Source organism: Miniopterus natalensis, chromosome 1 (genome assembly GCF_054644295.1).
Source record: "Miniopterus natalensis isolate mMinNat1 chromosome 1, mMinNat1.hap1, whole genome shotgun sequence".
NCBI lineage: Eukaryota > Metazoa > Chordata > Mammalia > Chiroptera > Miniopteridae > Miniopterus > Miniopterus natalensis.
Window position 1 is genome coordinate 122,067,323 of NC_142081.1, and position 15,074 is coordinate 122,082,396.

General features: G+C 38.5%; 1 protein-coding gene across 1 annotated transcript in view; it reads left to right on the plus strand.

Annotated features, from left to right (window-relative positions):
• SPAG6 (sperm associated antigen 6) overlaps nucleotides 1–15,074 on the plus strand; it is a 56,834-nt gene that overhangs the window by 14,227 nt on the left and 27,533 nt on the right. The window contains 1 exon segment of the mRNA XM_087822536.1: nucleotides 3,134–3,317. Within this exon segment, the coding sequence (XP_087678662.1) occupies nucleotides 3,134–3,317 (184 nt within the window).

The following is a 15,074-nucleotide window of genomic DNA, read 5'->3' on the forward strand; positions in this document are numbered from 1 at the left end:
TGGTTCCACTTTGTTTCTGTACAGCACCACCAAAGTAGTTAAGGAAGGATCTTCTTGTAGGTAGGGTCTTGGACTCTTCATTCCATTCTGCTAGTTAATCATAACCTAACCTAGGAATATATCTTTCTTGACATATCTTTAAGGCTACATTCCTATTTGTGTAACCAAAGGACAAACGATCCAATTAAAAGTGGTCAAAAGACTTGAATGGACATTTATCCAAAGAAGATATACACATGGCCAACAAATATGAAAAGATACTCAACAGCATTTAGTCCTTAGGGAGTGCAAATCAAAAGCACAATGAGCTAGCATGTTACCTACTAGGATGGCCATAATAAAAATGGAAAACACAAGTGTTAGTGAAGATGTGGAGAAATTAGACCCCGCATACACTGCTGGTAGGTGCATAAAATGGTGCAGCTGCTTGGAACAGCTTGGAAATTCCTCAGTAAGTTAAACATAATTATCATATGACCCAGCAACTCTACTCAATAGTTATATTTCCAAAAGAGTTGAAAATGAGTGTTTAGACAAAACTTATACACAAATATTCATAGCAGCAATATTCAACAACCAGAAGAATGACTGGATAAACAGAAGGTGAGGTATCCATGCAGTGGCATATTTATTATCAGTCATAAAAAAGGCGAAGTACCAATATATGCTGCAACATGGAGGAACCTTAAGAAGGTTATGCTGAGAGAAAGAAGCCAGACACAAGGGCTACATATTAAATGATTCCATTTATGTGAACTGTCCGGACAATGCAGATCCACAGAGACAGAAGCAGACCAGTGGCTGCCCAGGCCTCGGGGAGGGAGGAGCGGCTGCTTAACACACGGGGCTCTTGTTGGGGTGATAAAAATGTTCTGGAACTGGAAAGGTGGTTGCACCACATTGTGAATGCACTAAATGCCACAGAATTGTATACTTTAAAATGGTAAAAATGGTAAATTTTATGTTATGTGTATTTTACCAGAATTTTAAAAAGTAAACACAAATCCTAATTGTTGACAAATTTGCCTTATTTTTATAAATTGGAGAGTCACTTACTAATGACTGTTTTACCCCTACAAGGAGTCACAGAAATTTAATTTTTCTTGTAGATACTCCTTCTGTCATCAAAACTGTTAGACTTTCTTCTTCCTGGACTTTTAACTCCTTCCTTTGAGGACAGAGTGTGTATTTTGTATCCCACATAGAAGGTTCTTAATAGAAGTTTTCTAAGTGGAATGATGTCCATCAGTTGAAGAGAGACAAAAATGTGTTAGGGCAGAAAAGTGACGAGAAAGTGAGAATGTGAAGCATTATTCACAGGCTTCTGTCTCCTTCACCTGCCAGTCCTTTAACTCATTTCTTGCAGGAGATTTAATTTTTCTTTACCAGGTACAAAGTCCTCTGGTTTTTCTTTTTCTTTTTTTTTTCTTCAAGGAAATTCCTTTGGTGAGAAATGGGAGAGAAGAGAGGATTTGGGGAAAGCAGAAATTAGGAGAAAGGGGAATGAGATCAGAAAGTGTGGGTTACAGGCTCTGAAGTTAGTAGTGATGATTAATACCCAAAAAATTATCTGAGAATTTGAAAATTCTACAATATAAAAAGTCAAATTAGCTTAAGGTAATGATAAGAAATGTATTACCATTATTTTTCCACAATTATAAGATAATAATCTGTGGAGAACTGGCCAGTGTGACTCAGTTGGTTGAGTGTCATCCTAGGGGAAGGTCTCCGGTTCGATTCCCAGTCAGGGCACATACCCAGGTTGCGGGTTTGATCTCTGGTCAGGGTGAGTGTGGGAGGCAACCACTGTTTCTCTCTCTCTCTTGCTCTCGCTCTTTCTCTTTCTCTAAAGTCAATAAAAATGTTTTTTAAAGAAGAAAATTGGTGAAAAGCTACTTTAAAACTCTATTCTAATTTTTACAATAAATTAGTAGGTATTTGGTTTCTGACATATAAAATGAGACTTTACAACAAATATTTTAATATCTCCATATGTAACACTTAAGAAACTAAAGAAATACATAAAATCAAAACATCATTACTAAATAGCATATTTCTTAGATCATCAATATATACCAGGTTTTGAGATATAATGTTAAAAATATACTTGGTGTATTTTCTCTCTTTATAAATTTTTTTATATCTTAATATTTTAGCCTAAGTAAATAGAATGCTTTCAAAACAGGTGCTATGACATCCAGTCACTTTTTTAGTAGTCACTGTAAAGAAATAGAAACAATCTAAAATAGGGGATTAACTAGGTTCTGTTAATAAAAGAGTTAAGAAGCCATTACTGTGTCATTATGTGAACCATAAAGCCACAGTGAGTATTACAGCTAAATACTTCCTAAACATTTAATTTTCTTAGCTATATAAAGAAAAATCATGTTTCAGTTTTATTTCTTAATCTGATAAAACTCATATGTAGAAAATATTATAAATATGAAGTATTCACATCATGTTAAGTCATTTGTATTTACCTTCCTAAAAAAAGTTTCTAAAAAGGGATAAATAACATGTCCCGTTGTTTGGCTAGTTTATTTGCCAGGAAAAGTTTTAAAATGTATCATGAATGTTTTGCCTTTATGTTGATCCAATGATTGATAAGTGCATCTCGAAACATGGTTGTTATTTCAGGATAACTTAGCACACCAGAAAGATTAGCTGAGGTCATGAAAGGCCTACCAGGCTTAGAGACTGAGGGCAAGTAAAGGAAACAAATTTGTGAGTTGACAGTTTAGTTGCACATGCAAACAACCCAAGAGTTCCCATGGGTCAAACAAATACCTTTAGTGTAATGCAGATACATAAAAATCTCGTTAAATAAAATAATGAATTTGTAAGAAATACGATTTGCAGGGAATATAATATTTTATTTTATAAATGCATGTTTTAGAATAAAGCATTTGAAATGTAATATAAGACTTACATTGTTTTTGTTTAGCTACTGGACAAAAGCAATGGGGGAGCATAAAAAAATCGAAATGACGTTGCAGGATGTTTTTCTTTTGTATTTAAAAGCTGTTGAGTTTTATTATATTAATGTTATTTTTACGTTAGTTTTGGTCTATTTTAACTTTTCGTTATGTAAGTGCTCAACTCACTTTGAGTTTTATCTATTTTATCCTTGAAGCGTTTCTACAAGAAAGCAGCTGCCTTTGTGTTACGGGCAGTTGCTAAACATTCCCCTCAACTAGCTCAGGCCATAGTTGATTGTGGAGCGCTGGCCACGCTGGTGATATGCTTGGAGGATTTTGACCCTGGAGTCAAAGAGGCTGCAGTCTGGGCACTTGGATATATTGCAAGACATAATGCAGGTATTGGAGCATATTTTAAAAAGGATTACTAAAGTTTATATCTAGTATTAGATAAATCTGGCTTTGTGTAGTAAAGCATGGGTGAGGGTTTGATGATGTTTTTATACATTATGGAAGATAAGCTTTGAATGGTGCTCAAGTTGTTTGGATTGCAAATTCATTAAAAAATCTGCACATTCCAGTCTTTATCTTAGTTAGCGGAAGAGAAATTTGTAGATGGAAAGAGAAAGGGTGGGAGGGGGCGAGGCTGGAGCGAATGAGAGATTAATTCTCAAAGACCTTGGTAAATTGGTTCAGTTAAGAAACTATTTTAGCTTGTCACCCCTCAGGGTACATTGAGTCTTCAGTTTCACTCCTGACATAGGGTATTCCAAATCAGCCAGGGGCCGTATCATGTAAGTGAGTAACATTAAAAAGATACTCACATAACTTTCTAGAACATGCTTGTATTCAGCCCATATTAGGCAGGAAGGAGACAGAGAAGGGTCACCTCTTACAGATGACAGCTCGGGGCCTGGCCCTCTTGCAGGAAGGCTGTGCTGACACCTGATCAGGAAAATACAGAGGGAACAAACTCGCCCGCCTCTTTACAGAAGTCGATAAGTAATATGAACAAGTAACACTAGAAGAATATGCAGTTTAACACACATGTAGAAATGATCAACTTTGCTAGTAATCAAGAACTGCGTATGAAAATATCCGTGCAAATAGCTTTCCCACCTCTGGTTCCCTGGGGGTAAAAAAGAATGAAGCAGGAGCACAGCCAAGTGGGTGAGAGCGCTGTGGCACTGGGCAGGGCCCGAGTGCGAGCCCAGGTCCTACCGCTTAGCTGCCATGCGACACTGGATGTGGCTTTTAAGCTTTCTGAACCTTTACTCCCTTATCTGCAAAAAGGGGGCAACTGCTTCAGAGTTATTCAGAGATTTGCTGTGAGGATGGCAGACATGGGAAGCACTGAGACCAGCGCTTGGCGCACGCTCAATATTCCGTAAATGAAAGGAAGCGGTATTAATACCGGAGGGTGGGCAGGACTCGATAGTGTTTATGCCCATGGGTGGAGGCGCCACAAATTGTCTAAACTTGTGGGAAAGTGTTCGGTAAAACTAAGTCACAAAAGAATTTATGGTTACTCTAATGATCAACATTGCTAGTAATTCACCCTAAGGAAAGAATTCCACAGAAAGAAAAGCGATATTCATGCAAATGTTATTGTAGCATTATTTGTAATATCAAAAAACCTCAAATGTTTGGCAGGAGTTTAGAGGTTAAATTATGATAGTTTACTTAACGGACTCTCATTCAACAAATTAAGAAGGCAATTGTGAATACTACATGGTAACATGGAAAAGTGATTATAATGTAAAAAAGGACAAAACTGTATATTAAATTTATAATAATATAAAAATAAGTTTTTTACGTGGACATAAATTACAGAGATATACATGTTTGTGTTACTACTAGGGCGATAGAATTAAGATATTTTTCTTCACTTTCCAGATTTTCAATGTTTACATATGTATAAAATTGTAGCTACCATTTACTGAGTAATTACTATGTCCCTGGCTCTGTACAGTGTGCTTCAGATACATTGTCTCATTTTGATTTTGCTGCCTTGCGGGTAGGTATTACCCTCCTTCTTAAACAGAGGAAGAAAGTGGAACTTAGAGAGGATTCCTGAAGTTATGTTAAAGGTGGAACTGGAATTCGAGTCTAAATCTGTCTGAATCTAAAGCCCATGTTAGCCTTGTGCCATACGGATTCACTAAATACTTCTTGAAAGAGTTTTGAAGAAGAAATTCAAAACAGAAACAGTAAGAAGTTCTCCCATGGTTATGTTTAATTTGGTTCTTAAAGCGGTGACACTATTAGAGAGAAAAAAATAAATTAAATTATATAAAAGTGAATTGGGGCTGTAGGGTGGCTGGAGGGACTGAACAAAAAAGAAAAAAAAGAGAAAGAACTTATGGATACAGACAACAGTGTGGTGATTTCAGGTGAAAGAGGGTATGGGGGGATAAATGGTGATGGAAAAATAAAACAAAAACAAAGGGAAAAAAGGGGAAAAAAAGTAAATTGAGAAAGAAAACTACTGTCATGCTTAGAATGATTCAGAATTGGTGTATTGAAATTATTTTCTTAATATTTGGATTTTGTTTTTCCAGATAGGTTCACCTTAGGACTATTGCTAAATATATGTTGATTGAGAAAACTAAGGTAGTGTTTTAAACCAGAAGCTGGTTATCATGGGGAAACTACATGAATATATTTAGTAATTTTTTTTAATGCCAGAGGACTTAATGGAAAACAGATTGTAACATGAGTATTTCAAAGGGTGGTGCAAAAGAGCTTTGAGGGACAACTATGCAGATTCATTCTTAGGCAGGTACGGATAGATAACCTTTTCATACTTCCCTTTTGTTGAGTTTGAGGCTAAAATATAATAGTTTGTAAATAAGGTCTGTTTTAGGGATTCCATTACAATTTGTTCTTGTTGTTGTTGATCTTCACCCAAGGATATTTTTTTCATTGATTTTTTTTAGAGAGAGTGGAAGGGAGGGGGAGAGACAGAGAGAGAGAAACATCGATGTGAGAGAGACACATCAAATAGTTGTCTCCTGCAGCACCCTGACCAGGGCCGGGGATAGAGCCTGCAACTGAGGTATGTGCCCTTCACCAGAATTGAACCCATGGCCCTTCAGTCCATGGGCTGATGCTCTAACAACTGAGAAAACCAGCTAGGGCCATTCCAATTGTTTGCTATAATCTAGTTCCCACATGGACTTCCCCCTGTAATTTCAATATTTCACAGTACTTAAAGGCCTGGGCCCCGGGAGTTCCCAGAGGAGCTTTACTGCATAGACTTCTCTGAAGGAAAAGGAATTGTTACATAGAAAGCAATAAAAGAACTCATCATTCACATCCTAGATATCAGTGAAAATAGATGATTTACATCCAAATAACCTGATTTCTTTCTTCACGATTTCCTAAAAATGGAATATATTGAGATTAATGGGAGGACAGTCATTCAATGTTTTCTTCTTAGTATTAGTGGTGAAATCTTTGATTAGACTGGTTAAGAAATATATACCTCAAATAGAGATGCAAAAGAAATAAAATGTATCTTTAAGGACAATAGAAGGAAAAGATTTTATGTATAGGAAATAAAAATAAAGTAGGCATACAATTAGTAGAAGACAGAAACCAATGGGCATGATTTGACTTTTCCTTTTAAAAAATACAATTTCTTGTCCAAAAACTGAAGAAATCTATCTGGATTAGACTTGGGAAGATGGCAGCTGAATACACAGACCTTTCTTGCACCTTTTCCCAGGTCCAGACTGGAAATACAACTAAATTAGGGATCATTCACCAGGAATTACCAACTGAGGTCCAGTTGAGGAGACTTGGACAAAACACCCGGAGACTGGTAGGAAGGGCAAGGTCACGAGAAGGGCTGACCCAGCTTCTAGCTGTGGCAGGTGGAGAGTGAAGAGGAGCCTCTTGGCTATGGGAGGGTCTTTTCCCTGAGAAGATCTAGGCCCGGAACCCAGGCTGGGCTCCACAACCCGGAGCACTGGAGCTGATACCAGAAGGCCACATAACATCCAGGTATGAAAGGTGGGGGGAATTCTGGCCCCTGGGAGTCTGGAGTTGGTAGGAGATAAAGCCACAGGTTTTAGTTGGTTGTTTGTTGTTGTTTTTTAAACCCAGAGCACAGGATTTTCATTTGCAGCTATTCACCCAAGGCTTCACTAGAGGGAATGTGGTGTGGACTGAAGGTGCCTGAGGCTGGGGTAGGAAGCACTGGGGGGAGACCTGGAAAAGAGGCAGCTGGGAGACCTGCATTTGGTTGCACCCCCCCAAACCAAAATGGCCATTTTCCCTGAGAGGGGCTGGTGCCTCCCAGAAGCCACAGCTCAGGAAAAGGAAAAAGGCCCACTCTAGGTTATACAGCCTGTCAGACCCTCAGGAACCCTGCTCGCTACCCCCTGCATCTTGACCTTTGCAGAGGAGATAACAGCAGAGGCCAAACCTCACAGAGCTCCTGCCCCTCTAACCCGGGAACCTGATGGGTTCTTGTTCCTCATAGGCGAGCTGATAGAAATTCCAGGTTTCCAGCTGATCTCACTGGTCTGCATACCAGGATCTCCGCCCAGCCAAGGGCAGGAAAATATCCTGGGACACTGTCAGAGTAGTATCTCTGGGACAACGAAACACAGTCATCACTTTCCCTGAAATCTGAGCGGCACTGCCCACTCATAGGAGACCTAGACTCCTGATTCTGCCTAGAGGCCTTTCAGAAACAGACTTTTGCGTGATTAAGATTGATAGTTGGCTAGCAGGTAAAGGCAGGTGGAGGTGGAACCTGGGGAACCTGGGGAAGTTTTCTGACCCAGCCCTGGGCTCTGTGCTGCTAACAAACCTGCCTTGGAGTGCGGCTTGGCCCCTCTCATGTGCAGCCAAGTCCTGTGGAGAAAGGCGCAAACTGTGGATTCCCTGAAGCTTCAAACAGGTTGCTGAGAGTCAAAAGAAGGTAGTTTCTGGCAGTGGTTAACACCTTAGTACCTCCTGGGAAGCCCAGAATTGGCAGACAGAACAATCAGCCGCAGTCATCAGAAGAACAGGATCCAAAGGGAGCTCCCAGGAGGCACTAAACTCTGCTGAGATGAATGACACTACTTTTTTTTCTCTTTATCTTCTTTGTCAAGTTATTATTTTAGTCTTTTTTTCTTTCATAAATCTAATTTTTCCCTTCCTTTTTCTTACCCTTTTTTTTCTTCTTTCTCCTGCTTTTTCTTTGTTTTTCCTATTCTTATTTTTTGTTTATCTGCTTTCTCCTCTATTTTCCTTTTCATAATTATTTTCTTCCTTTTCTCTTTTATACTATTTTCCTTCCCCTATTCTTTATTCTTATTTTCTTTCTTTCATCTCTGCCCTTCATATTCCTTTTTCTTCCCCTTTTTCTCTCCTCGTATTTTTTTTTCTTTTATTTCTCTCCTTGTATTTTTTTTTCTATTATTGTTCTCTTTTCTCCTTCCTAATTCTCTCTGTTTTTGTGGTTGCTTTTGTTATTGTTGTAGGGGTCATGTGTATGTTTTTGTTTTGTTTTGTTGTATTTTGTTTTTTTCTGCCAGCACCTGCACAATAGCTTGCACGACATGGTCGGGGGTGATCCTCACAGTCAGTCAGCTTGAGAGGAGATTCCTCCCATGAATGGGACAACAACATTCAAGACCCATTTATAACCAGAGAGCCCAAATAACTCACACAATGGTCATTTCTAGAGCTCCCAGCTCAGGAGACCTAAGAGGCTGCACCAGTGGATCCCGCAAAACGCTTACTACATGGGGTCACCCTCAAAGACTGGGAGGCATAGCAATTTAATCTAATACATAGAAACAAATACAAAAGGACAGCAAAAATGGGGAGGCAAAGAAACAACTGTCAAATGAAAGAAAAGAAACTCCAGACTGAGATCTAAACTAAATGGAGGCAAGCAATTTATCAAATATAGAGTTCAAAGTAATGGTTATAAGGATGCTCAAGGAACTTAGTGATAATATCAAGAAACTTATTAGGAAATACAACAGCATGAAACAAGAAATAGAAACCATAAATAAGAATCATATGGAAATGAAGAATAACTAGAAGGAATCAAAAGTAGGTTAAATAAGGCAGAAGATCTAAGCAGTGACTTGGAAGACAAGGTAGGAAAAAAATACCCAATTAGAGAAGGAAAAAGGATGAAAAAGCAGGAGGATAATTTAAGGGAACTTGGGGACAACATGAAACGTAACAACATCTGCATCTTATGGGTAACAGAAGGAGAAGAAGGTGAGAAAGAATAGAAAACCTGTTTAAAGAAATAATGGCAGAAAACTTCCCAAACTTGGTGAAGAAAAAAGTCACAAGAGTTCAGGAAGCACAGAGAGTTCCGATCAAGATGAACCCAAAGAGACCCACTAAAAAACACATCATAATCAAAAGGACAAACATTAAGACAAAGAAAGACTCTTAAAGGCAGCAGGAGAGACAGAAAGTTACCTACAAGGGAGTACTCATTAGAATGTCAGCTGATTTCTCTATAGAAACACTTCAGGCCAGAAGGGACTGGCATGATGTATTCAAAGTAATGAAAAACAAGGACCTGAGCCCAAGACTACTCTATCCAGCGAGGCTATCATTTAAAATTGAAGGGGAAATAAAGAGCTTTCCAGACCAAAAAAAAAAAAAAAAGGCTAAAGGAGGATATTGCCACCAAACCAGCATTGTAGGAAATGTTAAAGGGAGTGCTTTAAGAAGAAGAAATTGAGAGAGGAACATGGGTGTAAAGAAAGAGAATGGCAGTAAATAAGTACCTACCAATAATATCCTTAAATGTAAATGGATTAAATACTCCAATCAAAAGACATAGGATAGCTGAATGGATAAGAAAACATGATCTATATATATGCTGTCTACAAGAGACCAATCTCAGAACAAAAGATTCTCATAGATTGAAAGTGAAGGGATGGAAAAAATTTTCCATGCAAATGGAAATGAAAAGAAAAAAAAAAAAGCAGGGGTAGCAATATTTACATCTGACAAAACAGACAGCAAAGCAAAGGCTGTAACAAGAGACAAAGAAGGCCACTACATAATACTAAAGGGATTGATATAACAAGAGGATATAACCCTGGTAAACATATATGTACCCAATATAGGAGCACCTAAATATATAATAAAGTTTTTGGAGGACTTCAAGGGAGAGATTGAGAGCAATACCATCATAGCAGGGGACTTTAACACCCCATTGACATCCCTGGATAGATCTTCCAGACAAAAAATTAACAAGGAAACAGTGACCCTAAATGACACACTAGATCAGATGGATTTAATGGACATTTACAGAACATTCCACTCCAAAGCTGCAGAATATACATTTTTCTCAAGTGCACATGGGACATTCTCAAAGATAGACCACATGTTAGGACATAAAACAAGTCTCTCTACAAGTTCAAGAGGACTGAAATCATATCAAGCATCTTCTCAGATCACAATGGAATGAAACTAGAAATCAATTACAATAAAAACACTCAAAAACATTCAAACACATGGAAGCTAAATAGCATGTTATTAAACAATGAATGGGTTACCAATGAGATCAAGGAAGAAATCAAAAACTTCCTGGAAACAAATGAAAATGAACACACAACAACCCAAAATCTATGGGACACAGCAAAAGCTGTCCTGAGAGGGAAGTTCCTAGCATTACAGACCTACCTTAAGAAACAAGAAAAAGCTCTAATAAATTATCTAATAAGTCAATTAAAAGAATTAGAAAGAGAACAACAAGAAAAGCTGAGAGTAAGTAGAAGGAAAGAAATAATAAAGATCAGAGTGAAATAAATGACATAGAGACTAAAAAATGATACAAAAGATCAGTGAATCCAAGAGCTGATTCTTTGAAAAGATAAATAAAATTGATGAATCTTTAGCCAGATTCATCAAGAAACAGAGAGAGAACCCAAATAAATAAAATCAGAAATGAAAAAGGTGAAGTAACAACTGATACCACAGAAATACAAAGGATTGTAAGAAAATACTACGAACAACTATATACCAACTGGAAACATGGATGAAATGGACAAATTCTTAGAAAAGTACAATCTTCCAAAACTGAATTAAGAAGAATTAGAAAACTTGAATAGCCCAATAACAGTTGATGAAATTGAAGCACTAATAAAAAAAACTCCCAGCAAGCAAAAGCCCTAGTCCAGATGGCTTCACAGGGGAGTTTTACCAAAGATTCAAAGAATAAATAACACCTATCCTCCTCAAACTATTTCAAAAAATCCAAGAGGAAGGGATACTTCCAAGCTCTTTTTAGAAGGCCAGCATTATCCTAGTCCCAAAACCAGATAAAGACATTTCAAAGAAAGAAAATTACAAGCCAATATCCTTGGAAAGGAGGAAGTAAAACTGTAATTATTTGCAGATGACATAATATTGTACATGGAAAACCCTAAAGACTCACCAAAAAACTACTAGATTTAATAAATGATTTCGGCAACATAGCAGCACACAAAATTAACACCCAAGAATCAATGGCATTTTTATATGCCAATAATAATCTCTCAGAAAAAGAAACTAAAAAAAAAATACCCATTTACCATTGCAGCAAAAAAAGTTACGGTACTTAGTAATAAACTTAACCAAGGACGTCAAAGGCTTGTACTCAGAAAATTACAGGATGTTGGAAAAAGAAATAGAGGAAAATACAAATAAGTGGAAGAATATACCGTGTTTATGGATTGGGAGAATGTATTTGCCAATGATACATCTGATAAGGGGTTAATTTTCAAAGTATCTAAAGTATTCATACAACTCAACAAAAGAAAGACAACCCAATTAAAAAATGGGCGAGGATCTGAATAGACACTTCTCCCATGAGGACATACAAATGGCCAAGAGACATACGAAAAAATGTTCAGCATCACTAATTATCAGAGAGATGCAAATTAAAATAACAATGAAATACCACCTCACACCTGCCAGAATGGCTACCATCATTAATCAACAAACAACAAGTGCTGGCGAGGGTGTGGAGAAAAAGAAACCCTTAATACACTGATGGGGGGAATGCAGACTGGTGCAGCCACTATGGAAAACAGTATGGAGTTTCCTCAAAAAATGAAAAATGGGACTGCCATTTGACCCAGTGATTCCACTTCTAGGAATGTATCCTAAGAATCCTGAAACACCAATCAGAAAGAATATATGCACCCCTATGTTTATAGCACGGTTATTTACAATAGCTAAGACCTGGAAACAGCCCAAGTGCTGTGGATAAAAAAATCTGTGGTACAGTTACATAATGGAATACAATGCAGCTGTAAAAAAGAAGGATCCTAGTACCCTTCGATACAGCATGGAGGGACCTGGAGAGTATTTTGCTAAGTGAAATGAACCAGTCAGAGAAAGACAAGTATCACATGATCTCACTTATATGTGGAATCTAATGAACAAAATAAATTGATGAACAAAATAGATCCAGAGACATTGAAGCATGGAACAGACAGACATATTTCAGAGGGAAAGGGGTAGGGGTGCCTGGATAGAGATTAACTAAAGAACTTACATGCATATATGCATAACCCATGGACATAGACAATAGTAAGGTGAAGACCTGGGGAGGTGGCAGGAGGAGGGGGTAGGAGGGGGTGGAGGAGGCCAATGGGGTTAAAAAGGGGACATGTATAATACAATAATAAAGATAAATTAAAAAAAAAAAATACAATTTCTATAGGTTACTTTTGTGTATGGATTTTAAAGCTTTTTATAGATAACCAAAGAGAACAGGGGGTTAACAACCAGAAACGGCATGTGTGCTTTCTTTAATTCCATACAAATTGTGTCATTAAATTTCTATGATTGAACCACCAGTTGTTGAATACACTGATAAAAGTATCTCTTACTTTGAGGATGTTATTTAATTTTTTGCTGCTCCTTAAAAAGGCTGAGGTAGAATTCTTCTCATATTGGTTGTCTCTCTCCTTCCTTCTCGCCACACTTTCCCACTCTGCAGAATGATCCTAATCCGTGTAAACGCTCTCACTGTTTCTAAAGATCAGTCTTGCTTTGGAGATCCAAGCAGCAAGGTGGGGACCCTGGCGGGCTGGAAGTGTGAGGGGGAGGCAGAGGAACCAGGGGCTGTGGAGCCACAGGCTTCCCCTGGGAGGGCCCCCTCCCCGCCCCGGGCAGCCTGCAGGACAGTCCCGTGGAGGCCCAGCGCTTCCAGGGAACCGCGTCAGGAGTGGCAGCCGCCGGAGGACTTGGTGAGGGGCGGGCAGTAGTCTGGCTGCAAGTGCCAGGAAGGAGGAGCCATGTAAGTGGTTTTCGCAGGAACGGTCTTCCACGTTTGGGCTCAGAAATAAGTTTTAGGTGCTTGTTTTGGGAGCATTAGCTGAACATGCTGTCCCTGGTGAACTTGGCCTCTTATAAGTGTTGGCGGTTCTCAAGCCTGGCAACAGGAATGCGTGTGATTAGGTGTTCTAAAGCGTTTCAGTTACCGAGGTAATTGTCATCTTAGATGAGGAAACTGAAGTAGAGAGGTTAAAGGATTTATTCTGGTCAGACAGCAGTTTATGGTGGAGCCGCCTGGCAGTTACTGGAAACCCTTCAGAGCGCCTTGGTCTTCACGCGAGGAAGGACCGTGTCCGAGCTCATCGCCCCTCCTGCCGCCGCCTCCCTCTGTTTGAAGGCCACGCCCGGTGCCTCTGCTCTCAGCCCTGTGGCTGGTTTCCACATGTGACTGTTCTTCCTCCCACAGACCCGACTGATGTCCTTAGGACCTAAATCAAGTGAGGCGTTTCCATTCAGCTCAGGAGCAGTTAGGAGGGGAGATTGCAGCTGCCAAAGCTGAGCAGCTCTTCCAGGAAATGGTGGTTTGCACGCGACGGACACTTACTAGAGTGTATCCAGGTTACTAAGTCAATAATGTAAGGAAAGAATCCAGACAGAGCTGACCAGCCTGATTCCTTTCTCTCTTATACAGAATGGTGAAATGATTAAAGGGGAAAACAATTTTAAAATTCAGATTTTTTGCAAGCATTGTATTCTTATCATCCACTCATACCACCTATATGTGAATACCAATATCCCAAATTGTATGGAACAGACGTAGGAAGCAGTAATTAAAAATCCACATTACAAACAAATACCTGAGTTAACTAGGGACTTTGTAGTGTATGTCTTAGAGTAAGTAAGGGTGGACAGGAGAAGGGGACAAGAGCCTGTTAATAAAAACTATTTTAAAAGCCCTACAGATAACTGTCTTTACAGATGCCTATACATAATGTTGATTTCTATACCATCTTATTCTTTTTATAATACTTTTTTTTTCTTTTTTCTTGTTTTTTACCTTGGAGGGGTTGAAAACACACAAGCATAGAGGCAAATGATGTTTATGAGATGATATATATTCTACCTACTTTTATTCTAATATTTATTTCCACAAATACTCTCCTATTTACTTAGGTGTTGGTGAAAAAAGACAAAGTGAAAATAAATGTCTCTTCTATGTTCTTTGGGCATAGGAGCCAAGTGTGTTAAACAAAATAGCATTTTAATTATAATGTTACTCAGTAGTTACCTAATTTGTTTAGTCATTTTTGGGGTTTGCATGCTAGTTAAAACATATGTTGTAAATTCTCCTGTATTTTTATTTGTTGTGATTTTTAAAGTTATGAACAGTTGGTTGATAAAATCGTCTGAAGTTTTTTTGGCATTTTTTTTTTTTTTTTTCAGAATTCAGAATATGGAACAATAAAATACAACCTTGTAATCTCAGATCCCTAAATCACTTAGAACTTTATATATGAGACTAGCAAACAATTTCTTTATCACCATCATCATTATATTGACCAAAAAGTATTTGAGACATTTAGCCCTCTACCCTACTCAATACTTCCTCTACCTGATGGCACCTGAGAGATGCAAATTAAAACCACAATGAGGTGTCACTTCACACCTGTAAGAATGGCTACTATCCACAAGTCAACAAACGACATGTGCTGGCGAGGGTGTGGAGAAAGGGGAACCCTGGTACACTGCTGGTGGGAATGCAGACTGGTGCAACCACTGTGGAAAACAGTATGGAGGTTCCTCAAAAAATTAAACATGGAGCTGCCTTTTGACCCAGTGATCCCACTTCTAGGAATGTATCCTAAGAATCCTGAAACACTAATCAGAAAAAATATATGCACCCCGATGTTC